Source organism: Pleurodeles waltl, chromosome 1_1 (genome assembly GCF_031143425.1).
Source record: "Pleurodeles waltl isolate 20211129_DDA chromosome 1_1, aPleWal1.hap1.20221129, whole genome shotgun sequence".
Taxonomy (NCBI): domain Eukaryota; kingdom Metazoa; phylum Chordata; class Amphibia; order Caudata; family Salamandridae; genus Pleurodeles; species Pleurodeles waltl.
In genome coordinates this window covers 431,801,838-431,829,226 of record NC_090436.1, presented here as the reverse complement: position 1 = coordinate 431,829,226, position 27,389 = coordinate 431,801,838, and the positions used below count along the sequence as shown (strand labels likewise).

Below are 27,389 nucleotides of genomic sequence, written 5' to 3'. Positions count from 1 at the left end.
ACATATAATGTGCTACTGGTGAACATTGAGCAACTAATATGCGCAGTGGTGAAGCACGAAGTCATTGGTCAAACACAATTAATAGCATCACATTCCACCGTATGACCAATTAATTTTTGTTTCACATACCTCTTATTTCAAACAAAAACAAAAAACAACTAATATCAACAAAAAACATTGTAAGCAAATCAGATTTGAATGATAAAAGCAATCACTGTAAAGCAATGGAAGTGGATTAACATATAGATCTCACAACCTTTCACATCAGATACATCTACACAGAAAAGACTGAAACTTATATACTCTGATTCAACAGTGTCTCTAGAATAGCAATTTGATGTAGCATGAGTTCTACTCATGTAAAGGTGCACGGTCCACCTGAAAGGTTTGCAGGAATGTAAGTGAAAGTCCGAGTTCCACACGAAAAAACACAGACAGTTAACTGTTAAGGTTGCATAGTTCCAGTGGAAGAATGTAATCAAACAAGTTGAACTTGAACTGAAGGCGCCATTTGCGCAAAATGGATCCATGGTGCTTGTACTTTACTCAGTCAGGTTCAGGTTAGGGGTTCGGTCCCTCCCCCTACCCCACACGCACACACCCGAAGGGAGACCACACAGCACACTTACGGTCAGTGGCGAAACGTGGTAGGATCTGGAAAAGAAAAAAGTATGACTTTTCTTGCAAATAACATTTGACATCTGAAATGTGCCCTTCCTCTTCCTTTCCCTGTTTTATAATCAGCAGGACGTTTTTGGGGCCCTTTGTTATGATTTCTGCAGGTTCTGGAGGGTCACTTGAGGCTTCAACCCACACCTCAGCACTGAGGTTATCTGCTGCACCACAGCTTCCCTTTCCTTGCACTGTCAGAAGGGCTGGGGCAGACTCCTTCTTTATCAAACCTCCATTCACTGCATTTTTGACAAGTTGGGCCATTCTGTCTCCAATTTGTATGAATGAATCAGATTCTTTTCTAGTTATCAGCATAATTTTGATTTCTCCTTGGTAATCTGCAGCAATCGTTCCCCCTAAAACCTGATCAATTTGCCATATCTGTCCTGGTAACTTTCCTCTCTCCAATTGATGTTTGACTGTTTGTGGGACAGATTGCTCTTGTGCGTGCTGCACAGTTTTTATCAAATCTAGGGTAATGTGCATCCCTCTCATCTCTGCCCACCTGTAAGTGGCTTTTTCTCCCAGCTGTCCACATTTCTGGTGCACCCACTTAGCCATCCCCACTAAGTCAGGATTCTGGATGGACACTTCAGACTCTGAATTTTTCTCTTTAACATCTGCAAGGGAATTGAACCAGTTATGTACAAGCCATGTGGAAAACCAAACGGCTGAACCGTTGGCAGTGAACCAAGAATCAGCGTAAAAACGACACATCTCAAACAGCTCTTGCTTTAAAGTCTGACACACATTGTACCACATTGTTCCTTCTCCTGTGCTAGAAAACCACTTTTCAGTCAATGAATCATTAGTCAAACAAACATGCTTTTTATCCTCAGGGGACACGAATTCAAATGGTGCACTCAATTTCACTGGTGACTCTTTTACCTATGGTTATCCCTGCACCCTCTCCACATCCTGAAAAGGGGCTTGTGGCACCTGTTCATGTAGGGCTGCAGTGACTCTAGCCCTGTCTTGCAGGGGCACTCATTTCTTTCCCTGTTCCTGATTTACATGTAAATCAGTGTTTCCCTCTTGCACTGCGCAGAAACCTAAAGTCTGCCTTATTTCATTTGCCAAATTTAAAGCGTGCAGCTGCCTATATTTTTTCCTAGTGACTTTATACCAAAGTGTTAAGATTTCACTCAGATGAGGGCTATACTGTTTCCAAAAATCAAACAAGCTAATGAAACTCGGTGTCTCTTTCTTTGTGCAAACAGTAAGAAACTCTAAAATCTTTCATTTTACTTGTGTATCTGCCATGTAATTAATTTTTCTTTGCAGAAGCTGTCCGCAATAACATTCTGAGCTCTGTTCTCCGTGTTATCAGTTAAGGAATGCGCTTCAACTGCCAAAAAGCCCGGCACACACGGAGGCTCAGACTGGCTCACAGCTGTCTTAACCCCCTCTTTACTGGAATGGGAAAAGCCAGATTCTTCTAGAACAGCAGTTTTATAGATTTCAGCATTATCTTGCATTAATGTGTTCTGGCTAATTTGCTCACGTAAATTCTTATTTTCATGTTCTAACTGCCTACATCTCTCCTGCATTTTTCTGTAAGCAGATAAAAGTATCCAAACCCTTCTGTCTAGAACAAAAGGAACATCATTGCTTTCAAAAGGCACATTTTCTAAATATGCTTGATCACAGCAAGAAAACATGTTTCTCACAGCACCATCAGGCAGTTTAACTTCACATGCATTTTCAAACATGGTCTGCCGTGCTTCTGTAATTCTCTAAACAACAAAAAACAATTACTCTTTTAAATAGTGCACTTAGAAATCTATAATTTGACTCCCAAAACTGACAACTAAGCCATAATGTTCTGCTTTCCCACTTATCTCCTATTGGAGCTTACAGAACTTCTCTGGAATGCACTTCTGAGTTCAAAGAAGACATTTATTGTTATTAATTCCCCACCCACAAGTTCTTGAGAGACGAAATTAGTAGATTGGAAGCACACATTCAAAAGTAGTCGCAGCAATGAAAGCAAAATATATCACAGTACTTCTCAGTTGCAATGTACACAGCAAATATATAACCTAACTGCAAAGCAAAGCATAAAAGTCAAATTCATCACCATATGGGCAAGGCGGTAGGGCCTAAAGCTTCATCTTTCTGGGGTCTGCAAGTTGATGACTCCGGTCAACTGCGAGAAAGAGATTTTCTACCCAAACGGGAGACTGGCAACTGACGTCTAGCTCCAGCCTGAAGTCAAGCAGATTCAAATCTAACTCACTTTAGCCCAGAGACATCCTTAAAAGCAAACTCAGTGTGAGAGCCGAATAACCTTGGAGAGGGGCCAGTTCTTCTAAGCAAATTCACTCTCAGACTGGATTGCGAGGTAAACACAAAATCTACGTGCTCTTATCAGCTAAGGTCTGGTGTGAAGAAAACAGCTTGGTCCATCTTGTGGAAAAACACAGCTTGGAAAAACACAGACATCTGCGATGTCTCAACTGCAATGTCTAACCCTACGTTAAAGCTAATAGGCAGCTAACCTAAATATCAAATGTAATGTCTAATGTCATGTCAAAGCCAATAGGCAGCTAAACTGAATACAGAATGTAATGGCTAATGCCATGTCAAAGCCAATAGGCAGCTAACCTAAATATCAAATGTAATGTCTAATGTCATGTCAAAGCCAATAGGCAGCTAAACTGAATACAGAATGTAATGTCTAATGCCACGTCAAAGCCAATAGGCAGCTAAACTGAATACAGAATGTAATGGCTAATGCCATGTCAAAGCCAATAGGCAGCTGAGCTGAATACAAAATGTAATGGCTAATGCCATGTCAGAGCCAATAGGCAGCTAAACTGAATACAGAATGTAATGTCTAATGTCATGTCAGAGCCAATATGCAGCTAAACTGAATACAGAATGTAATGGCGAATGCCATGTCAAAGCCAATAGGCAGCTAAACTGAACACAGAATGTAATGTCTAATGTCATGTCAGAGCCAATAGGCAGCTAAACTGAATACAGAATGTAATGGCTAAAAAGCCAATAGGCAGCTGAGCTGAATACAAAATGTAATGGCTAATGCCATGTCAAAGCCAATAGGCGGCTAAACTGAACAAAACATATAATGTGCTACTGGTAAACATTGAGCAACTAATATGCGGAGTGGTGAAACACAAAGTCATTGGTCAAACACAATTAATAGCATCACAGGTGCTTATAGGGGGTTTGCTGTAAGGCCTGGCCGCAGGCCCTGCCTTGCAGCCAACCCCCGATTCTCACAACCAAAGGTTGTGCATGGTATAGTTTTTGGTGGTTATAGGGGGATGGCCGCAGGGCCTGACGTGAATGGCCAAAGACCATGTGTGGCATGGGGTTTGGTGATTATGGGGGGTTGAATTAACGTATAGTAATTGAAATTACTTTACGTAAAAAAAAAACATAGCAATTCACTGGAAAAAAAAAGAGAGGTTACAGGGACGTTATAGTTAGGTTCTGAATTTACTTGCACAAAACCATAAAAAATTCAGCAGTTATAGTTAGTTATTTCAAGTAACTGTAACTCGCGCCTTCGCCTTGCACTGCTAATTACCCCACATATTACAGCACTCACAACAACTTTTATAATATCATTTAAAATATCAATGAAACAGCAGTCAAATTATTGAAGAGAAACCTGTCATTTTGGGGCGCAAGTTTTATTTAAGTAATTAAGGAAATGGGACTATTTGAATTATTCAATCATAAAGACGTATGTTGCGTTTGATGACATTTTTTTTCAGGTGAAATTAGGCTTGAAAAGGTGAGATCTTTTGTAAATAAACCTTCCATCCAAATAAGACTCACTGGCACCCTTAAGTCTGTATAAAGATTAGTGAAAATTGGAGAATGGAGTGTTCACACTATTGATTAAAAAAAAAAATCCAGTTACAGAAATATCAGGTTTTAATAGTGTGACACAGAAATATTGTGTGCAAAAATATTGTTGATGGAAATATTGATATTTTAAAGTAAGAAATATTGTTTGTGTAATTGTCAATGTTTCTAAATATAGTTTGTAATTTTAAGTTGTTTAAACTTTTAATTTAATTGTAAAATAGTAATTTATAGTTTCGTAGCAGGTTGTGAGGTTTGGAGGGGTACAGGATGGGAAGTTAAGTATAATTTATATATTTTTTTAAATCAATAATAATTACTCGATTATTAAGTATGTAGTGTGTGTTAATATTTTTTTAAGTAATATTGTAGGTGTAGGTTGGGGTTTATGGTGGGAAGATATTCAATAATTATTCATTATTAATACATTATTAATTATTTAAATTGTTTAATTGTTATATTTTTGTTATTTATATTTTAGGTGTGGGTTGTTGCATTTGTAGGGTTATAGGGTGGGACGTTAATTAAATAATTATAAATGATTAGTTAGGTTTTAATTTTGTAAATTGTGTAATTATAATTTTTTTATTTACATTTTGGGTGCAGGTTGTTTGATTTGTAGGGGTTTAAGGTGGGAAGTTAATTAAGTTATAATTATTTCTAAATCATGTATCTATAATTAACTAATTACTTTATTATATAAATTGTCAATATTAGAATTTTGAATTTATATGTATGTTTAATGTGCGACTATAGTGTGGGATTTTAATAAAATAATTATTAAATAGCATTTTTAAATTTGTTATTATTTAATTGTTTTTAAATGTATATATTTTTTGTTAATAGCTCTATAATTGTATGAAAACGTGTATTAAAATAAGGTATGTTTAAAGTGAAGTCCTTCCCCGTCTGTCGCACAGACTGGAGTGGGAATAGTAAATTTTACCCCTCTTGAGTCCAGTGCTTTCCCTACTGTTGCACCATTTGGAGTGGAAATAGTAAAGTTTACCCCTCCTGAGTCCAGTGCTTTCCCTACTGTTGCACAGAGTGGAGTGGGAATATTACATTTCACCCGTCCTCAGTCCAATGCTTTCTCTACGGTTGTACATACTGGAGTGGGATTAGTAAATTTTACCCCTCCTGAGTCCAACACTTTCCCTACTGTTGCACTGAGTGAAGTGGGAATATGATATGTAATATTCCTAGAAATGTTTATATTTTTATATTGTTTCAAACTATATTATGCTTCTGTGTATTTTAAATTATATTTTTTAATTAGTAATGTATGTAGTATGTAATATATTTTCAGTAAATTAAAAAAAAAAATGTTTTTTATGTGTAATTAAATTAGTATGTTTTTAATTTTTTTCTAAAGTATTTGTTACGTTTTCATTTTGTGTGTGTGTGTGTGTGTATATATATATATATATCTTATTACTTTAAAAAAATATTAAATTATAATATAAATTAAAATGATTGTTAATAGTTTTACCTTGTGTAATTAAACATATAGATGTTTGTTTAAATAAGTATATATTTATATATATATATATAATATTTAATTTATATTGTTGTTACATGGTAATATTTTTAATGTTGACTTTAAAAAAATATATATATAGTTTAAAAGGCAATATTTTTATAATTTTGTTTAGATATTAATGAAAAATGATATTTTTTGTGCACAATATTCTTGTATCACAATATTTCTGATCACGATATTTAGGTTTTCAATATTTTGTCAGTGAACCAAAAAATGGTGGGATGTAATTTAGCGGTCTAGTTGATCTTTTTTAAATGGTGGTGGGATGAGGGTTTGTCCCTTTAAAAAAGACTCTCTGTACATGTGGGTCAGGCTCTGGCTGAAGCGCATTGGTCATTATTGCCTTTTGTTTCAGTGGATGAAATGAAAATGTAAAAAAAATCCTTCATGGTTAAAAAAAAAAAAAAAAAAAAGGTCATTATCACACAATTGCACTTTGTTTCAATGTATGAAATGAAAATTAAAAAAAATACTGCATGGTGTGCTGAGCTGTTCTGCCTTCTTAAGTCTGTGAAAGGAGGGTATATATATATATATATATATATATATATATATATATATATATATATACATACTATACACACACACACACACCTATTGGCGGTCGCCATTTTATAGTTAGGTCTGCCCTTCCATAGGAAAAGCGTTTTTTCTTATACTAATAACTTTGGCACCATTGGGTGAATCTCCACGAAACTTTCGAAAAAGGTGCTATTTCTTGAATAGTTTGTGCATGGCAAGTTTTTGTGGTGATCTGTCAAGTGGGTGTCCCAAATCGCAAATTCCCCCTGCATTTTCCATAGCCTTCTTTAAGACAGACTATAGCAAAAACTGCTCAATGGAATTACACCAAATTCGACAGGAAGCTAGATGATGGTCCAAAGTGTGTGCTGCTTTTGTGATTTGATGTAAATCTGTTTTTGAGAAATTAGGGGTAACATTTTTTTTGTATATTTTGTCAGTTGGGCTCACAACAGTCTCAGAGACTCTTGCTGGGGCACCAGTTTAAAAATATAGCATTCTGATTGGCCCATAGACCTTTATTCCCTTGGGCCATCTCACTCCTGTGGGAGTCAGATTTCTGCAAGAACGATCACTCTGATTGGCTGCCAGGAACATGAGAAAAATGTTGATGGCAGCCATTGCAGGACTTGAGGGACTTAGGGCCTCATTACGAGTCTGGCCGTCTTAAGACTGCCAGAGTCACATTGGCGTCAGATCACCGCACTGCTGGTGGTCTGACTGCCAGATCATGACCCTGGTGGTTGGACCGCCAAGAGTCCACCACCAGGAAGATGGTTCCCGACGGGGTGGTCGTGGTCAGCCACGGCGGCCCGGAGTTCAGCGCCACTGTGCTGATCACGAGTCCCCTTTCTGCTAGGCTTTTCATGGTGGGGGCCCTGCATGAAACGTCTGGTGGAAAGGCAGTGCTTGGGGCCATGGCTATTTCGTGGGCAGTGCTTGGGCTCCCCCTGCCCAGCACCCTCGGAATTCATACTGTCTACTACTAAAAAAAAAAAGAAAAAGGAAAAATATATATATATATATATATATATATACAGAAATTGACCAGTTAACTATAATTGGCACCCCATGATGTCATATGTGAAGCCACTAGCAGTCCATGGCTCTAACTCGTGAAATTCTCTGGTTAGTTCAAAACGTTAATTGTATCACTGACATTTTCAATATAATGTTACTTTAATCTTTGGTTTTTTTTTTCAGTTAATATATGTATTTTACTATATAACCTTGTGGCAGTCACCACTAGGTAGTTATAGTTAGGAACTAGTTTCTATAAAAAACATTTTTTTTGGTTTGCCAATAACCTTGGCGCAGCTTGATTAATCTTAACAAAATTATATAATACTCACTTCAGTGACTGTCTGGAAAGCTTCAGGGTGACCCGTCAAGAGTGGGCTGAGAAAAAAGGGGACGTCCCAAAGCTCTTTTTCCCCATGCATTTTTCCATTGGGCTTTTGAACAGCAATAGGGCCCAAACCACTGGACGGAATTACACAAAAGTTGGCAGAAAGTTAGATCTTGGTCCAGAAGGCAACCTTTTTGATATTTGGTGTCAATCCATTCTGTAGCTTTTGAGAAATTAAAGGAAATCCAAATTTGTATATAAAGGGATGTGAAGGCTCCGCAAACCCTCCTGATCTCGTACTGAGATCTGATTGGCTGCCATCACTTCAACAAGGAAGTGTTGGTAGCCATGTTGGAACTCAGCTTCAGCCCAGTCTCAGAAAAACAAATGTAAAAAAGAAAAGGGGTCAGGGTAGAGACAGTATGACCCTCTGATGCTAGACCCCTCCAGAGCAAAAAAACATTTTTTAAATGTTGCAGTAGATTCAGCAACATATTTTTTTTTTATTTTTTTTTAAAGTGCGGGCTCTCGTGATTATTTTGTAAACAGCTCTCGGGTAAGCCAGAGACTGGGTGCATTACAGTTTTGAATTAGGGGGGGGTTGAGGGGTGGGTAGCCCACCCCAGTGACCACCACCTCCCCAGGGCTAATGTGTGATGAAATATGGAAGGGGGGCCACCTGCCCCCCCCTGCAGCATCGAGGACCACCACTTCTCTGGGGCTAATGTGTGATGAAATGCAGAAGGCTGCCCCTCCTCCCCCGCATCCCTGTGGTCCACTACCTCCCCAGGGCTAATGTGTGATGAAATGCGGGGGGCACTTGGCCCCACTGCAGCCCAAGCTACCGCCACCTTCCCAGGGCTAATGTCCAATGAAATGTGGGGGGTGGGGTCAACTGTCCACTCTGCTGCCCTGGCGACTGCCACCTGCAAGGGCTCATGGCAAGTGAAATGCAGGGTGGTGCCCCTGGGACCGCAACCCAACCAGGGCTAATATTCCACTAAATGTGGGGCGGGCGCCAGCCCCTGCCACCCTAGGGAGCGCCACCTCCTTAGGGCTAAATTTAACCAAGATAAGTGGTCCGTTTCGGACCCCTGGCCCTGGAGATCACTACCTCCACGGGGCTAATTGAAATTTTAGAGGGGGCCAGGCGGCCCCCTTGTGAAGACAATAATGGCCCTGGGGACCGCCACCACCCAGGGCTGGTTCCTGCTATGTCTCGGGGTGCCAGGACATAGCTGTTTGCTCTGGCTTGACTGGAGCTTAGACTGCTCCCGCCATGTCAGAGCAAACACTTCTGTTCCAGCAAGTGAGAGCTGTCAAACAGCTCTCACTTGCTGGAAGCAGAGGTTTCCCTGCCTTAAGAGATGCAGGCAGGGAAACAGAGGAAATGATTGCTCTTGCAGACAGGGAGCTGCATGTTTAGCAGCTTCCTGTCTGTGACAGCAATGCATGCTCCCCCTGGAAGCGGAGAGCTGGCTGGGACCACGGGGCCTTCAGGTTAACCCTGCGGTCCCCAGTTGTGGTGACTAGGTGCCTTGGGGGGCACCCAGGTGACATGGCCAGGCCTTGGTGGTTGGGATTCCCGGGGACAAGATCAGCCTGGGGAAGGGGGCTGCACTCCCCCCCCCGCCCCCATAAAAAAATTATAATAATGCCGGGTCCTGGGGATGGTGTCCCTGGGGGCAAAATCAGCTGGGGTGGAGCTCCACGTGGACCCCCTCCTAAAAAAAATACATATATTAACGCCGGGCCCATGGGGATGGGGTCCCCAAGCCTAAAATCAGGCAGGGAGGGGGGCTGCATGCCTCCTCTCCTCCAACAAAAAAAGTTTTTTTGAAGGCCGGGCCCAAGAGATGGGGTTTCCAGGGCAGAAATTAGCTGGGGGAGAGGGGCCTCACGGACCTGCGGCCAACTCCCGCTGCGCATGGCCAGAGACCTTGCGAAGCGTGGGGTTGGGTGGTTATAGGGGGTTGGCCACAGAATGCACACGAACAAGGTTGCATTAACATTTAGTAATGAAAATTACTTTACGTTATAAAAACTTTGAAATTAACTTAAAAATCAAAGGTTACAGGAACGTTATAGTTAGGCTCACATTTTAAATGTACAAAACCATAGAAATTCACCTGTTATAGTTAGTTATCTCAAGTAACTATAACTCATGCCCTAAAGTAACTGTACCTTGCGCCCCCGCCATGCGGAGGTTTTTCGTCAAAAATGTTACTTCAAATATTACATTTATATTAACAATGATGATATCAAAGATGCCATGAGTGCCTTAATTTGTTGGATAATTAGCAGTGCATGGGGAGGGCGTAAGTTGTAGTTACCTTAGGGCACAAGTTATATAGTTTCTTGAGATAACTGTAACTAAAACAGATGAATTTCTATGGTTCGTACGATTAAAATTTGAGCCTTACTTTAAGGTCCCTGCAACCTTTGTTTTTTTTAAGTGTGTGTATATGTGTGTGTATATAAATATATATATTATATGTATGTATGTAAAAGAAATTACCCTTTGGCGACCTTGAACAGTTAAGGTTAGGATCGTATTCCCAAAAGAAATACCTTTTTTATGTTGCTAATAACTTTGGCACAGATTGACGAATCTCCACAAAACTTTACAAAAATGACTAGTTTACGAATTAAAAGTTTTGGGGTGAGCCATCAGGCGGGGGCCGTCTAAAAAGGGAGTGGGGACCCAAAATGCATTTTCTATAGGAATTTTAGAAACGGCTACAGCCCAATCCACTGAATGGTTTTTACACTAAATTTGGCAGGAAGCTAGATTATTGTCCAGAAGCAGTGCTTTTTGTGGTTTGATGTAAACCCATGAAATCATTTGAGTAAATTTTGAGCAATTAATGCTCGAACAAATTGTATATTTCACGTTGTGGTGGGATCCACAGAGTTGAAGTTTATTAAAGGCCATGGAGGCCATGCAGCCCCATTCTTGGGCCTACAATAGTTCCTGGGGACCACACCCCAGGGGGCCAAAATGTGGATAAAAGGGGGAGAGGTCTGCGTGTCCCCTTCCCTAAGCTGTAAAAAAAAAAAAAAAAAAAAAAAAAAGCCCTGGGGACCCCCATCCCACTGGGCCCTTACTTTAATTAAAAGGGGGTGGCCCATACCCTAAGGTAACTATGACTTGCGCCCTCGCAATATACTGTTAATTACCCCACGTATTACATCACTCATTACATCATATATGACATCATAGATAATATCACTTCAACATATGCTATGAAATTAGTGGTAAGAAAACTGCATGGTGGAGGTGTGCGTTAAATAGTCATCTTGGGGCATGAGTTATATTTACTTGAGATAACTATAACTGGTGAATTTCAGTTTTTTTTTTTTTTTTAAATCTACATTGTTCCTGGAGATCTCACCTACCTATAATGTTACTTTAACCTTTGATTTTTTTCAGTGACGTGTAGATATGCATAAAATATCTGCATTTAGCTATTACGGAAAATCCATTCCCATCACTATTCCCTCTGACTCATCCCAAACCTTCTGAGTACTGTTAACTCCCAAACATCCTTCTCAGTCTTCCATCCCTCCTTTTTAGTCATGCCACATAACTAACGGGCACACACGACCATTACTTACAAAAGCAACTCACTGTTTCCTCTTCTCAAGTCCACTCCTGTCATTCCATCCCTACCCCAAACTCTACTAAACACACAAGAAACCAAGAGTACAGGGAGTGCAGAATTATTAGGCAAGTTGTATTTTTGAGGATTAATTTTATTATTGAACAACAACCATGTTCTCAATGAACCCAAAAAACTCATTAATATCAAAGCTGAATATTTTTGGAAGTAGTTTTTAGTTTGTTTTTAGTTTTAGCTATGTTAGGGGGATATCTGTGTGTGCAGGTGACTATTACTGTGCATAATTATTAGGCAACTCAACAAAAAAAAATATATACCCATTTCAATTATTTATTATTACCAGTGAAACCAATATAACATCTCAACATTCACAAATATACATTTCTGACATTCAAAAACAAAACAAAAACAAATCAGTGACCAATATAGCCACCTTTCTTTGCAAGGACACTCAAAAGCCTGCCATCCATGGATTCTGTCAGTGTTTTGATCTGTTCACCATCAACATTGCGTGCAGCAGCAACCACAGCCTCCCAGACACTGTTCAGAGAGGTGTACTGTTTTCCCTCCTTGTAAATCTCACATTTGATGATGGACCACAGGTTCTCAATGGGGTTCAGATCAGGTGAACAAGGAGGCCATGTCATTAGATTTCCTTCTTTTATACCCTTTCTTGCCAGCCACTCTGTGGAGTACTTGGACGCGTGTGATGGAGCATTGTCCTGCATGAAAATCATGTTTTTCTTGAAGGATGCAGACTTCTTCCTGTACCACTGCTTGAAGAAGGTGTCTTCCAGGAACTGGCAGTAGGACTGGGAGTTGAGCTTGACTCCATCCTCAACCCGAAAAGGCCCCACAAGCTCATCTTTGATGATACCAGCCCAAACCAGTACTCCACCTCCACCTTGCTGGCGTCTGAGTCGGACTGGAGCTCTCTGCCCTTTACCAATCCAGCCACGGGCCCATCCATCTGGCCCATCAAGACTCACTCTCATTTCATCAGTCCATAAAACCTTAGAAAAATCAGTCTTGAGATATTTCTTGGCCCAGTCTTGACGTTTCAGCTTGTGTGTCTTGTTCAGTGGTGGTCGTCTTTCAGCCTTTCTTACCTTGGCCATGTCTCTGAGTATTGCACACCTTGTGCTTTTGGGCACTCCAGTGATGTTGCAGCTCTGAAATATGGCCAAACTGGTGGCAAGTGGCATTGTGGCAGCTGCACGCTTGACTTTTCTCAGTTCATGGGCAGTTATTTTGCGCCTTGGTTTTTCCACACGCTTCTTGCGACCCTGTTGACTATTTTGAATGAAACGCTTGATTGTTCGATGATCACGCTTCAGAAGCTTTGCAATTTTAAGAGTGCTGCATCCCTCTGCAAGATAGCTCACTATTTTTGACTTTTCTGAGCCTGTCAAGTCCTTCTTTTGACCCATTTTGCCAAAGGAAAGGAAGTTGCCTAATAATTATGCACACCTGATATAGGGTGTTGATGTCATTAGACCACACCCCTTCTCATTACAGAGATGCACATCACCTAATATGCTTAATTGGTAGTAGGCTTTCGAGCCTATACAGCTTGGAGTAAGACAACATGCATAAAGAGGATGATGTGGTCAAAATACTAATTTGCCTAATAATTCTGCACTCCCTGTACAGTCCAAACAAAACCTAATTCACAAGGAAAAGCAAAACAAGAAAATCGTACTAACTACTAATCTTGGGTACGGGAGTAGTTTGCTAATCACTGGAAGAAGAGCTTCAATGCCGGATCAGCAGCCCTAAGTACTATATAAATACATTTACACTTTACAATTAAACTGACAGTAAAGAGAACTATGATTTCTTTATAACAATTTTCCTGTTTTGTGGGTTCCAATTTGTTAAATGAGCATCCGAAAACCATGTGTTTTGGCCAGTTTTGAATACAGAATGAGCCTTTTTGGCTGACAAAGACACGCCTCAAATCGGCAGGATTTCTTTGCGGCCAAATCCGCAGTTCCTCCTCCCCATTTACAGATGGGGGAACCAATAAGTGTGTGTAGGTGAAGTCACTGCCGTCTCTGTCAGTACGCAATCATTAATAACAACTGGTTGCCCAAGTGACTGCTTTGTTTAGTGTACATGGAGGTCTGCCCAGTTTAGAGTAGTCCTTCCAATGTTGATTTTTTTTTTCCCCCGCATGGTCGACCGACTTGACCAGGAAAACAAAGGCTCCAAGCACAGACTGAAATTTGAATGTGATTAAGGGACACGGATTTGTTTTTCAGAAACAAGACTCTGTTTTTCGTATTTATTCCTGAAAATAAAAAAGGATGTTGATTGTGCTGTGACCTCCGTGGGGTAGTTAACTGAAAATAGCGTAAATGGTCTGCGTTTGGGCAGAGTGATGCAGTACCTCTTCTGCCTTGTGGACCTCTCTAATCAACTGCCCACTAGACATTCTCTTCTACAACTGTCTATTATCCTGTGGTCTGGAGACCCTTGGGGGTCTGCGACACGTATTCAGGAGTTCTAAGACTGCTTATACCATTAAATAATATTGACAGATTAATAAAGTGTATCTAACTAAAGAAGCAAAATGTAATTTACAATTTTTTTTTTATGTTCTGTAAAAGCGAAGGAATTTGGAGTTGAATGCTAAAAATTAAGATGGCGTCCTCCAATGGATTTGTGGGAGTAGTGCAAGTACACCAAACAGAATATCGTATGGACGATGGGTTGCCTAAATTAAATTTAGAAAACCACCAGCCTTCCCACCAAAATCAACATTTTTATTTTTATTTGTTTGTGAATTAAATAACATATTTCATCACTTGTGTATTTGATTAATGGTTGTGTATTGTTTTGCGATTCAGTTCATCAAAGTTGCTTAGACCGGAGGTTCCACCTTCCATTAATGATTCATTTGGGGTTCCCAAATTGCATTAATGATTCATTTGGGGTTCACAAAAGATAAATAGTTAATAACTACTGATCTAAATCAAATGCATTAAGATCTCCAAATTGCTACAAGTACAGTTTCGTATTCAGGGTCTCGAAGTTGCTAGCCTGCAAAATTAAATGTGTGCATGTTCACTATGTAGGAATTAACAAACCTAAGTCAGAGGTCCTGGCAAAACATGTTGTCATGGTGTTGCCTAGTTCCCTTATCCGTCAAGAAACTGCCGTAGGTAATTCTGTTTGCAGTGTGCACTAAACAAACTAACTCAACACCAGCGAGCACAATTGTTACATGAGAACCCATTGCAAGACCCCAGCTTTTCTCCCACTGGAAATCATAGTCTGGATGTTGACTTTAATTGCAGTTCACCTGCTACCCAGGTAAGCAGTACATGGCTACAAAAATAATTCATGTGTAAGGATAATAAGCCCATATTTTACATTCTTACTATTTATTTGTATTTACCACATTTATTTTCTTTTTTGGGGCTCAATTATTATGTCTGAAGTAAAATTCTAATTTCCTATTCAATACTTGTCTGGGATAGTTTTCATTTTCCAGAAATCTTCACTTATTCCGTGATGTAAATTAAATGTTATGGAGTCACATTTTACGTTGCTGTGTAATTATGTCCTGCAAGCTTCGCCAGAATTTAATATAGTCTCTCAGATGCAAACAAAAGAGGAGACTGCTGAGATTTGTTAAATATGCAGGACACATAGATTTTAGATGGATTAATGTTTGTTTGAAACAGAGTACAAAGTGCATTATTGTGTGAATTTCCAGAACCAAAATAGATAAATGAATCATATGGTTGTGTTTAATTATTAATAATTCAAGTTGTGTCGGAACCCACTGGGCTTGATGGAAGACGTTTTTAAATTAAATCAATCGAAGTACATTTATTAACATTTTTTTTACCTTTTCTCTTAAAATCTGTTCTTTTCTTTTTATCTGAGCCCAGACTTTGATTGGTTTCTTTTGCGACTGTACATCGTTCAACATTTTGATGGACATGTTATTTACAAAAGGTCATTATGAAAGTGAGTACTTAAATATTCTTATATAACCTTTGTTACTAAATGAAATCCTTGCTATCTTTTCGTTACAACTGAAAAGTCCAAAAGTTTCAAAATAACAATTATTACTTGTAGCGAGAGAATTGAGCCCATACAATAGGGAATGATGGCTAGAACATACATAAATATACCTGCTGATGCTAAGTTTCTTGGGTCAGTGCTAGATTGGAAACTTGAAAGAAAAGCCCAATATAATGGTTCAACGCAGACTTAATTTTTTTCCATCCAGAATTAGTCAAGGAGAGGGTCTGATTATTTTTAAGTCTTAAGTGGTGTTTCACTCAACCACTTCAGCCGCCACAAGAGTACTGCAAGAAGTTGAATTCAAGATGGCACACTGATGAACATGGATGCCAACTGAGGTCCTGCAGTGACCTAGCCAGCACAGAAAGGCTAGGCCTTACTCAGAAGCGTGTTTTGGCATCATTAAGATAGTATTCAGATTTTTTCCTGTGTTGAAGTTGGTTCTTTGCAGGTGACAACAGGTCAATAAGACAAGCATTGGCAAAGCAAATAGGTTTCACCTATGATAAAGCTTTTGGCTTTGCCAATGTGTTTTATCCATGTTGTACACCAGTGTGGCAGTTATTCATCATGGTTAAAGATCAGTGGGGTGAAAGAGTGCAGTAGTGTATAGTAGAATGCATTGCCGTGGAGTGCAGTGGCGAATAGTGGTTCAGAGTAGAGTGGTGTAAAGAGCAGTGACGAATGCAGTGATGTAGAGTGGTGCAGAGTAGAGCATAGTAATGTAGAGTACAGTGGTGCAGAGTAGATTGGCGCTGAGTAGATTGTTTCAGAGTAGAGTGGGGTGGTGCACAGTAGAATACAGTGGCGTTGAGTAGAATACAGTGTAGATTGGAGTGGTGTAGGGTGGAATGGCATAGCGTGCACTGGCATGGAGTGGTGTAGAGTGCACTGGCAAAGAGTACAGTGGTGCATAGTAGAGTGGTTTGGGGTAGAGTGCATTGGCATAGATTAGAGGAGTAAAGTGCAGTGACACAGTATGGAGTGGCGTGGTGCGGAGTGGAGTGGAGTATGCATGGTGTGGTAGCGCACTGCAGTTACAAACAGCATGCCTTCAGTTGAAATGACCATTACAATTGCACCGACATACAGTTTCACTGATAAAAGTAAACCACACACAAACGATAATGTGTGGAAATGTCATCACCTAGTGTATTGATTTGTTTTGATTCCACCACACTTAGAATTACCAAAAGATGTACTTCATTTGTGCTTTTCTAATTATGATATATTTTGATATATTCAGACATAACCCGCACAGTTCATTTAGGAACATTTAAATGTTGCTTACCTCAAGCTCTCACCCATAAGTCACATAAATCCTCCCACGTTGAGTTCAGAGATAGAAGAGTAAACACCAAGCTTTCTGGAAGAGAGAGCTTGACGTCTGATCTCTGTTTTTAAACACACAGCAAGTGCAATAATATAAGAAAAAAGATTTAAAGGCCTGTGTACAGAAATCCTGTGCTGGTGGAAGAATACAGTAAATAAGGATTGGGCAAGGGAAGGGACAATCTCAAGTTGGACAGCCTAAAACAAATTAAGCCAGCAAATAGAAGGCAAGCAAATGTGAGTTGCAAACCACAAAGCCAACGGTAAGCAGTGGGTGGAAGGCATTCCCAAGGAAGCTTGACAAATGTCCCCAAGATGTCGTAGGCAAACCTGACAGCTGCACTGTCTGCTGCGCTTCGACCTAAAAAGGTCTGTAGTAGTATTCACCAAGCACGTACATAAAAACCAGGATAAAAAGCAAGAAGCGTCTATGTTTAGTAATACATAAAATTACCCTGTATTACTCCAGTTCTCTTTTTAATAGTTACGTATTTTAAGTTTATCTGTATCATTAAGCCAGCATGCACTTTGATGCTTGATTTTGTCCCTCCTGTATATTCTTTATTGTTTTAGCTAAACTGGAAATTATGCCACAGTCCTAGTAGGATCTTGCATCAGCCAGATCCTTATGAATCAGAAATTAGATAAAACACACACATCAAGCTCTCACCCTCACACTTGATCACTGTTTTTTTTTTTTTTTGCCAGTAAAAGGTATTTGGTGGGCTGAAAAATTGTTCTGGACTCCTCCAAAAAAGGCAACAATAGGTAATATAGAGAAACAGCAGAATCCTGCAATCTACTCGGCAACTTACTCTGAATCAAATTAGATAACTATTTGCTAGAAAAGAAAAAGACAAGGTCACATGATGACAAAGCTGTCTCTTAGTTAAAAAAAAAAAAAAAATCAGAAAGGCTTATTCCATGAATATTATGGGGGTTATTACAACTTTGGAGGAGGTGTTAATCCGTCCCAAAAGTGACGGCAAAGTGACGGATATACCACCAGCCGTATTACGAGTCCATTATATCCTATGGAACTCGTAATACGGCTGGTGGTATATCCGTCACTTTACCGTCACTTTTGGGACGGATTAACACCTCCTCCAAAGTTGTAATAACCCCCTATGTCTTTTCTCTTCTAGGAATTACCCATTTTGAATTAAACATTACAATCAATCAAACAATCAAGAGTAAATATGTTTGATTAATAGAATGCACATTTAGGAGATATTATTCGGTTCTTCAAAGTGATAATCAAGTTTGCTTGAATATATTTCTGCGATTAATCTAAACACTGCCCGTTTATTACTGATTTCTGACGAGTTTCTTTATGGTTAATAACTGCATGCCTTGTTTATTGATTATTCTGAGAGTTTAAACAAAAATAGAAAATAGTGTTATAAAAGCTGAGCACAAAGATTGAGGAGTTAGCATTAGTTATAAGAATTTACAACTCCTCATCTTCCTACCTTCCGGTTGTTTGACATTGCTTAAAAGGCAACCCTGAGGAGAAAGGACCATGTTCAGGTGTGTGGTTTGTGTTAAGTCAGCAACTACCTGTCTCCAGAAGTCATAAACTTGAAGTGCAGTGCCATGCTAAGTGTAGAAAATCGGCGCCACTGACTCCACTCCCAGCATGACGCCCTATACAGGTCAGCCTCCATAGAGATGGACAATCCTTGGACCTGCGACCCTTGCTTTTTTTCTACCCAACCCCTGCAGTTTCACAACATGGACAGAAGTACTTGCATTCACCTTGTGACAACCTTCCCTTTTCTCAATTACTCACCATCATTCATGCCGTTCAGACACACCCAGTCCCCACTTCTGGGGCAACCCTTGTGTCTGGCACAAAGTCCAGTACCAGGTTGGAGTTATATTTGTCAGTTTCCTCTGACTGCATTTGTTGATCTTATACTATGTTTAAGGATTGGTGATTCAATGGTGCATAGCCGCATGGTGCCAGGTCATCACTTATCGTCACTTTGCGGCGTCCCAGAGGGTGTTTGTTCGGGCCTAATGTTCCTGTTTGGTTTCGACCAGAAGTTCTATGGGTGGTGTCCCCCACGCCCGGGTGCAGTTAGCACCCTGTAAGGAGTCTGCAGCTTCACACCTTATCTCGAGCTATTCCCAAACATCTTCTGTTTGTTAAAAAAGTATGGGCTTTCCCCTGTTGTATCTCTTTGAGTTTTGCTGGGTAGTGGAGCAGGTACCTAAGATTGAGGGCTTGCAACTTCTGTTTGACAGAAAAGATTTACATCTGATAGAGATTTCTAGTTGCAGATTTTTACCTTAAAATTTCCCCCAGGCATCGGACTGGATCCAGAGATTTTTCTTCAAGCATTACCCTTGTGTGCTGTCAGGTGGTGTTGGTTGACTCCACGATTGTCGTTGACATCATGGTTGCCGTGATGATGTCCGGGTCATACATAGGTGCCACCGCGGCATGGTGACGTCAGTTCTTTTCTTTCCGTGCTACGCGCTGATCCAGAGAGAGCTACCTTGTGATTTTTTGATCGATTTCAACACTTTTGTCATGTTTTTTGGTGACTTTTGGTGCGTCAAGGATGTCCCTGAAGACTGGGTTCAAACCATGCGAGGGCTGTCACCGGGTCTGTTTATGGTGTTGGAGTGCGACCACGAACTGCAGACGTGCTCCGAGTGCTGGGCTATGCATCCGAAGGCCTTGAGGGAGCGGTCCCTAAAGCTCGCGATGGCCCAGGAGCTCAACTCCGCATCACTCCTGGTCCCGCTTAAAAGGAAGGTCTCGAGACCGCTCACAGAGTCACCACCACTCGTCTTCTTCCAAGCCTTTGGGTCACCCTGATAACAAGAAGGTTAGCCATTCTTTGACTTCACTCTGTCACTCGGCCAATGCAGCATGGGAGGAGCATCGACACTCCAGGCCTCCATCCGAGTAGCCTGCTTCTGGGTCCGCTCTGTGCCTCCCTGATTTTCTGTGAGCCGGTGCGACCCCTGCCCAACCAAAGGAGTTCTATGAGGCCATACGTCTCATATTTGGGCAGTCTGACCCCCTTGTGGCTCTGTCTGGGCCTGGGGGTTCGGCTAGGAGCACTTCAGGTTCCACGCCAGCATCTTCAGCCTCGGCCTCCGAAGGCCCCTCCAGATCCGCTATCGAATCCATGTCGACTCTGGTCGTGCCATTGCAATCTTCCTCAGCGCTTGCTATGTCGTCATCACTCTTGACGTTCGTTGTACCCACGATAGAGGTTGACCCAGTCCTAATTCCCGACGACCTGGAATGGCGTTGGTCGATGCTGCTTTCGACTTTGATGGAGCCTACTCACCCCAGGTAGGATTCTGACCTTTTCCTATGGGTACAAATATGAGGAGGGATTGGAGGTGTTGCTGGACCCCTATGAATACCAGCTGGATGACCTAACATGGACTGTGCATAGGAATTGGGTGAAGACAGTGGTCTGAATAGTTCTCCAGAGGCGGGCATGCTTTCTCCTCTTACCATGGCTACGGCGGAGGGAGCCTCCTATTCAGTGGTGGTCAGTAGGGCATCTGAGGTCCTTGGCCTCGAAATTCCCTGTAGGAAAGTACCCTCTTATGGCATGGCTATCCCCACTTTTTGTCTGCTGTCAGTGTGTTTTGACTGTGTTCACCGGGATCCTGCTAACCAGGACCCCAGTGACTGTGCTCTCTCGCACTAACTTTTGTTGTCTAAGACGTTACACACCCCACAATTGGCATACTGGTGACCCAGTATAAGTCCCCAGTATATGGTACTTTGCTACCCAGAGTAGTAGGGCAGCAGCAGTTCCACATGGGCTGCAGAATGTATTGTGCCACCCATGAGAGCCCATGCAAAATGTCTGCAGGGCTGCCATTGCATCCTGCATGAAAAGGTGCATGCACCCTTTCACTACAGGTCACTGCCATCAGGTCACTGTAAGTCAACTTTATTTTAGGCCTTCCTAGCCCATAGGGCAGGGTGCAGTTACCTGTGTGTGAGGGCACCCCTGCATGAGCAGAGGTGCCCCTACGAGCTACAGCTCCATTGCACTGAACTTCGTAAGTGCGGGGAAGCCATTTTACCCGAGTACTGGACAGTCCAGCTACATAATTGTAACTCCAAACCTGCAGCACTGCCCCCGGGTGCAGGGCCGCCGCGTGCCCTGAGTGGGTCCTGCTCCTCAGAGGCACCCCCGAGGCAGGCGGCAGCCCCGCGCAGTGCCCCGGGGGACCAGGTATTTACCTCTTCTTTCCTGGTCGCTGGGGGTCACCCTGGTACTTACCTTTTGGGATTCCTAGTCCCTCCAGCCCCCTTCTCCTGATTCTACATCCTTGGATGGGAGACTGCCTTTCACATTCCACTTCCTTAGTATATGGTTAGTTCCCCCCCAGGGCCCTCACTATTTGCTATTGATTTTACTAATGCCTATTGCTTTTTATGCGTTTTACTGATTTCTAAATATATATATATATATATATATATATATATATATATATATATATATATATTAGTGTGTTTTTGCGTATACAGTATTTTTGTATTTGTGTTACTATAATAAAGTACCTTTATTTTTGTAACACTGTGTGGTTCTTTCATGTATGTAAGTGCTGTATGGCTGTAGTGGTATTGCTTACGTTTTGCATGTCTCCTATAAAAGCCTTGGGTGCTCATCAACAGGTACCTCTAGAGATCTCTGGATTCCTAGACACTTCCTATGCCTCACTAATAGGGGATACTTGGACTGTAGCAGTCAGGACTAATCTCCTGACGGAGGTGCTTCAGCCTGGGGCTTCCACTTCGGAACGTCTACTCCCATTCAATGAAGCCCTCACTGATATCCTTCTGGGTACTTGGTCCAGACTCAGCACAGGTTGGTTGAACAATTAATTTGGGGAGAAGGCCTATCCTCAACACTAGCACCGGCAGTCAGTGCGCACCGCTCCTATGGCCAATTTGGGATGTTAATTAATAATGAGCGGCAGCGCCGGGCGCCATGAGGGGAAGATCAGTATGCTGTGGAGAGGAAAGGGGGATAGTTATCCCCTGCGTGTGTACTATACACTTGAAGACTGTGAAAAGCTGGATGGCTACGGCTTCAAATGCGCTTTTTGGAATCTCTACATTCTACGTGTTCTCGTGGTTGATCGATGCAGCCCATACACTGAAGGACGGATCAGTGCTATGGGCCTGGGAGCTGAGCACCACAATATCTAGATCAAGCTGATAATGATGGCAAGTGTGGGTAAACATGAGGAAATATCAATAGGATATAAGCATTAGACACGAAAAGTAACAGCATTTGAAACATGGAGTTTGTTAGAACAAAATGGGAAATAAGGACATTACAAGCGCTTTTGGTAAACAATGTATTGTATTCTATGAAGCTGCCATTAGAGGACTTTGCAGAAAAAATGGAATGTAAGAGAACAACACTGTGTGAAATATGGGACTTAAAGTTGACAAAATGTGGCGCTGAAAAAAACAACAAACTTATAAGTGCTTGCATAGAAAAGTATACTCCATGACGCTATCTGAATGAATAGTATACTAATGCTAGGATTATGGACAACAAATCCCACAATGCCTCAAATATGTGATAACTTAGCATTTATCTAACCAAACGAAACCACCGTGATCAAGACAGCAGTCGAAATGCGTAGGTGGTGGTATTAGATGAAACGCGTATGTTTTTGGTAATAAAAAGGTGAAATGGATTCTTTTGGTTGAACAATTAATTTGGGGAGATGGCCTATCCTCAACACTAGCACCGGCAGTCAGTGCGCGCCGCTCCTGTGGCTAATTTGGGATGTTAATATATATATACAAATATATATATTAGTGTGTTTTTGCCTATACAGTATTTTAGTATTTGTGTTACTATAATAAAGTACCTGTGCTGTATGGCTGTAGTGGTATTGCTTACGTTTTGCATGTCTCCTATAAAAGCCTTGGCTGCTCATCAACAGCTACCTCTAGAGATCCCTGGATTCCTAGACACTTCCTATGCCTCGCTAATAGGGGATACTTGGACTGTAGCGGTCAGGACTAATCTTCTGACAGAGGTGCTTCAGCCTGGGGCTTCCTCTTCGGAACGTCTACTCCCATTCAATGAAGCCCTCACTGATATCCTTATGGGTACTTGGTCCAGACTCAGCACAGGGGCTCCTGTGTACAGGACAGTCGCCCGCCATCGGCCTGCCCCGAACGACCCTAAATTCCTATCCCAACACCGGAGGCCTGAAAGTCTTGTGAGTCAGGCTTCCTCTTCTTCTAGCACATTCCCCTTTGCTCCGCTGGTCAAAGAGACTGCACCAACTTGGAAAGAATGTTTTCTTCCTCCAGTCTGGCATAGCAGTCGGTGAATACTGCATGCCTTTTGGGTGGCTATACCCATTCATTGTGGTATACGGTTGTCAAGTCTTGCCGGAGGTTTCGGAAGAAGCCCGGGCTATCATCTCTCAAGCTGTTGCTGATGGAAGAGATGCAGCGAAGTTCACAATTCGCTGTGGGCTGGGCACGGCCGACTCTCTGGGTGGACTGGTTGTGTCAGCAGTGGCTTTGAGGCGCCTCGTCTGGTTGAGGACATCTGGTTTTTCGGGGGATGTCCAACAATCCCTTATGGACATGCGCTTTGATGGCACCTGTCTCTTCGGAGACAAGGCGGACTCAGTGCTTGGGAGGTTCAAGGAGTCTCCGGCTACAGCTCTGTCCCTTGGCCTTTCGTGGCCACGGAAGGGGCTCCCTGTCACAACCCTTTCCCAGCCACTGTGCCACCCCCGCTACCCATGAGCCCAAGCAGTGGGGAGAGCCTTGGTTAGATCTGGGTGGGATGAGGTCCTCCTTTACACCTTCCCACCTATAGCACTTCTGTCCACAGTTCTAAAGAAGATCAAGAATGACCGGGCCTGAGTAATCCTTGTACCCCGGACTGGGCATTTAGAGTATGGTATCCAGAGCTACTGAGCATGTCCACAGATCCTCCAGTCAGACTTCCCCTTTCGGAGGATCTTCTGTCGCAGCAACAGGGGACTGTCCTCCACCCGAACCTGCCCAATCTTCGTCTTCATGTGTGGAGATTGAGCAGCGACAGTTGGCAGCCTCTTAACCTTTTGCCTGAAGTCTGTGATATTATCTTGGCAGCCAGGCACCCTTCCACCAAAACAGTATACGCATGTCATTCGCATAAATTTGTGGCATGATGTACCAACAAGTGTGTTAATTCCTTTCTCTACTCCTTTCGCTGAAGTTTATTTTTTCATCCTTTCTTTATCCCAGGAGGGCTCTGCTTTGGGCCCCCTTAAAGGTTACTTACCAGCTATCTCAGCCTTTCTTAGATTGCAAAACCCACCTTCCATTTTTAAATCTCCTATTGTTGGTAGATTCCGTAAGGGACTCAACAATTTGTTTCCTCCCACTCCGTTTATTATGCCTCAGTAGAACCTCAATATGGTCCTCACTTACTTGACGTGTGCCTCTTTTGAGTCGTTACACAATTGCCCCTTGCAGCTCCTTACTGTCAAAACTGCATTTCTTGTTGCCATCATCTCTGCTCGCAGTGTGCGAGCTTTAAGCTCCTTTTTCTAACCCCCCATTTTTGTCTGTTTACCCTGACAAAGTGGTGCTTCATACGAGGGCCTCCTTCCTTCCCAAGGTTGTTGTTCCTTTTCATGTAGGCCAATCCATGCCTTTGCCTACTTTTTTGCACCCCCACATCCTTCTCATTAGGAGTAGAGACTCCAGTGTCTGGATCCAAAAAGAGCATTGGCGTTCTACCTCAATCGTACTAAAGATTTCTGGGTGGACTATCAACTCTTTGGGAATGTGGGTGTGAAGAAAGGGAAGGCAGTGTAGAAGCATCAAAATGTGCTATGCTTTGGCAAAAAAGCAACCCCCTGAGGGCTTGTGCGCTCACTCCACAAGAGCAACTTCTGCTTCCACAGCAGTAGCACGCGGAGTTCCTGTCCTGGACATCGGCCAGGCAGCAACGTGGGCATACCTGCACATGTTCATAAAACATCACTGCTGGACAGTCAGGTCCCCAGAGACGGCTACTTTGGTCTTTCGGTCCGCAGGACTTTCTAGTATGATCTTTGTTCGCATCCCCCCACCGAGGATGGTATTGCTTGGTTATCTATTCTAAGGTAAGGAATCTGCAACTAGAAGTCTCTATCAGATGAGCGAGTTACTTACCTTCGGTAACGATTTATCTAGCAGAGACATATTCTGGTTGCAGATTTCTTAACGACCCACCCATCCTCCCCACTTACAAACTTATTTCTAGGGACAGGGATTCCCTTTTCAGTGCCTAATCTCTGGAACACCATTATCCGTGTTATTCATGGTTCTGCGCTTTGGCATGGAAAGTTGTGAAAAGAAACTGATGTCACCGTGCTAAGGTGGTGCCTATGTACAACTCCGATGTCATCATGGCGACCACGAAGCCAATGACGAACACGGAGTCAACCAACGCCGCCTGGTGGCATGCAAGGGTACTGCTTGAAGAAAACTCTCCAGATCCGGTCTGACACCTAGGGAAAATTCTAAGGTAAGGAATCTGCAACTAGAATATGTCTCTACCAGATAAATCATTACTGAAGATAAGTAACATCTTCATTGGTCCTGAACTTGCTTCATGTAGTCTGGGTAAATGTTGATTTTGGCATTGCCGGGTAAAGGGATCTGCTTTTCCCGTGCCACACGGAGGATACAGTGTCTATCACAGTAATTTAAGATCATGGTGATAATCACCTGTAGAGGCGCCCCCGGTCACAGAGGAGACACGAGAGCTCTGTGTGCTCTCTCCAGTACGAACAGTTCGGATAGACCCTTTGGCTTAAGGTCAATGTGCACCCAGTTCTGAAGGAATTGCTCTGTGGAGGATCCTTCTGTTCTTTCTGGAAATCCTAGGATACAAATATTGCTTCCACAGGAGTGGCCCTCTGCACCCCCAGCCCGTTGCTCCAAGTCTGCCGTGATTGGGACATTTGGGTCATGTGGAGTTGTAGGACTGCAACTTCCCCTTGCAGTTCGGACATGTTGCTTTCAGCAGGTTTTACTTTTTTGGCATCCTTCCGTAAACTTGTTCTGAGGAGGTTTACATCTATGGAAACTGCCTCGATTTTTTTTTCAAGGGAGGTGCGGGATCCTTGTATGGCTGCCAGTAGCTCTGATCTGGTCGGTTCCAGGTTACTTCCCAGGACATTTTCAACATTGTTTGTCCCTGACTGCCTTGTAATTCTTTGCCTATGTTGGCGCGGGGTGGTGTATTGCATGACTGAGTTTGTCACGTGAGCTGTCAGTGACTTGTCTTTCCCCATTGTACAGGGTATTGTTTTGGCTAGTGTGTCAGCGCACTGAGTACTGAGTCTAGCGCCCACGCTGGGTTATCAGGATTCTTAACAATAGGCAGGGCTCAAGGATGATAACAACAACCGCCTCTTCTACCCTCCAAACTCATAATGAGGCCCTCAGTGTGTTCTCCAACATTGGGACCATACCACCGAGGGAAGGTTTGCCACCCCAGTCCAGGAGTGTTGACAGCTTGGGGTCAGAGTGTCTTATGGGGCAGGATCTGCAATTCAATGTGGGGTGTCTTATATTTTGTGCCGACCTCTGGTGGGGTGCACCTGTGATATGGGGTGCTCACGGGATTGTCCTCAGTTGGCATAATATGTTTGAGTCATTCTGCAACAGAATTACACCCACAGTGGTGAGCGGTCACTGCACTTGCTGACCAAGGCCAGCTGATGGTCTTCGCTGTTAAGGGGCACTCGATGCTGCAGTGTGGATTGTGCCGAAATTCAAGGCGCCTCAGAAGAGATGAAGGGGTGTGTGTGTGTGTGTGTGTGTGTGTGTGTGTGTGTGTGTGTGTGTGTGTGTGTGTGTGTGTGTGTGTGTGTGTGTGTGTGTGTGTGTGTGTGTGTGTGTGTGTGTGTGTGTGTGTGTGTGTGTGTGTGTGTGTGTGTGTGTGTGTGTGTGTGTGTGTGTGTGTGTGTGTGTGTGTGTGTGTGTGTGTGTGTGTGTGTGTGTGTGTGTGTTGTAGAGGAAACATACTCTGTAAGGGTACACAGGTGGCTGGGGAGAAATTAAACGGGCCCTACCGCAGTGCTGTATCCAAGGGAAAAAGCGGCCGCTGAGTTACCTAATATGCCCTGATGTTGAAATGTTCTTGGGGGAGGGAGGGGAGTCTCACGTCAGTAAGGATTAAAGAACCTGGCATGCAATATCCCAAAAAAACGCAACAGATTTATCAGGCTACTTAGCTAAGTAAGTGGGCAGAGGCTAATTAGCAATTGGATCTGAATCTGAATCCTGAGATATCAGTAATATTGGTTGCATTATCTACATATTGAAATAATTATTCTGCCCAAATTGCATTTACTGTTTCAGCAACTACCAGTTTGTATTCCATACTCTTTTCTTTTTTTTCTTTTTTATTAGGAAGACAAGTAGATTGGGGATGTTTTGTTTTGCCAGATATAC

The 27,389-nt window shown here is 42.4% G+C and overlaps 1 protein-coding gene across 2 annotated transcripts in view; it reads left to right on the top strand.

Moving 5' to 3' along the window:
- PTCD2 (pentatricopeptide repeat domain 2) overlaps positions 1 to 27,389 on the top strand; it is a 256,012-nt gene that overhangs the window by 119,089 nt on the left and 109,534 nt on the right. For both annotated transcript variants that reach the window (XM_069224151.1, XM_069224144.1), the window contains exon 5: positions 15,451 to 15,529. In XM_069224151.1, coding sequence (XP_069080252.1) covers positions 15,451 to 15,529 — 79 coding nt within the window. The remainder of the gene's footprint in view (positions 1 to 15,450; positions 15,530 to 27,389) is intronic.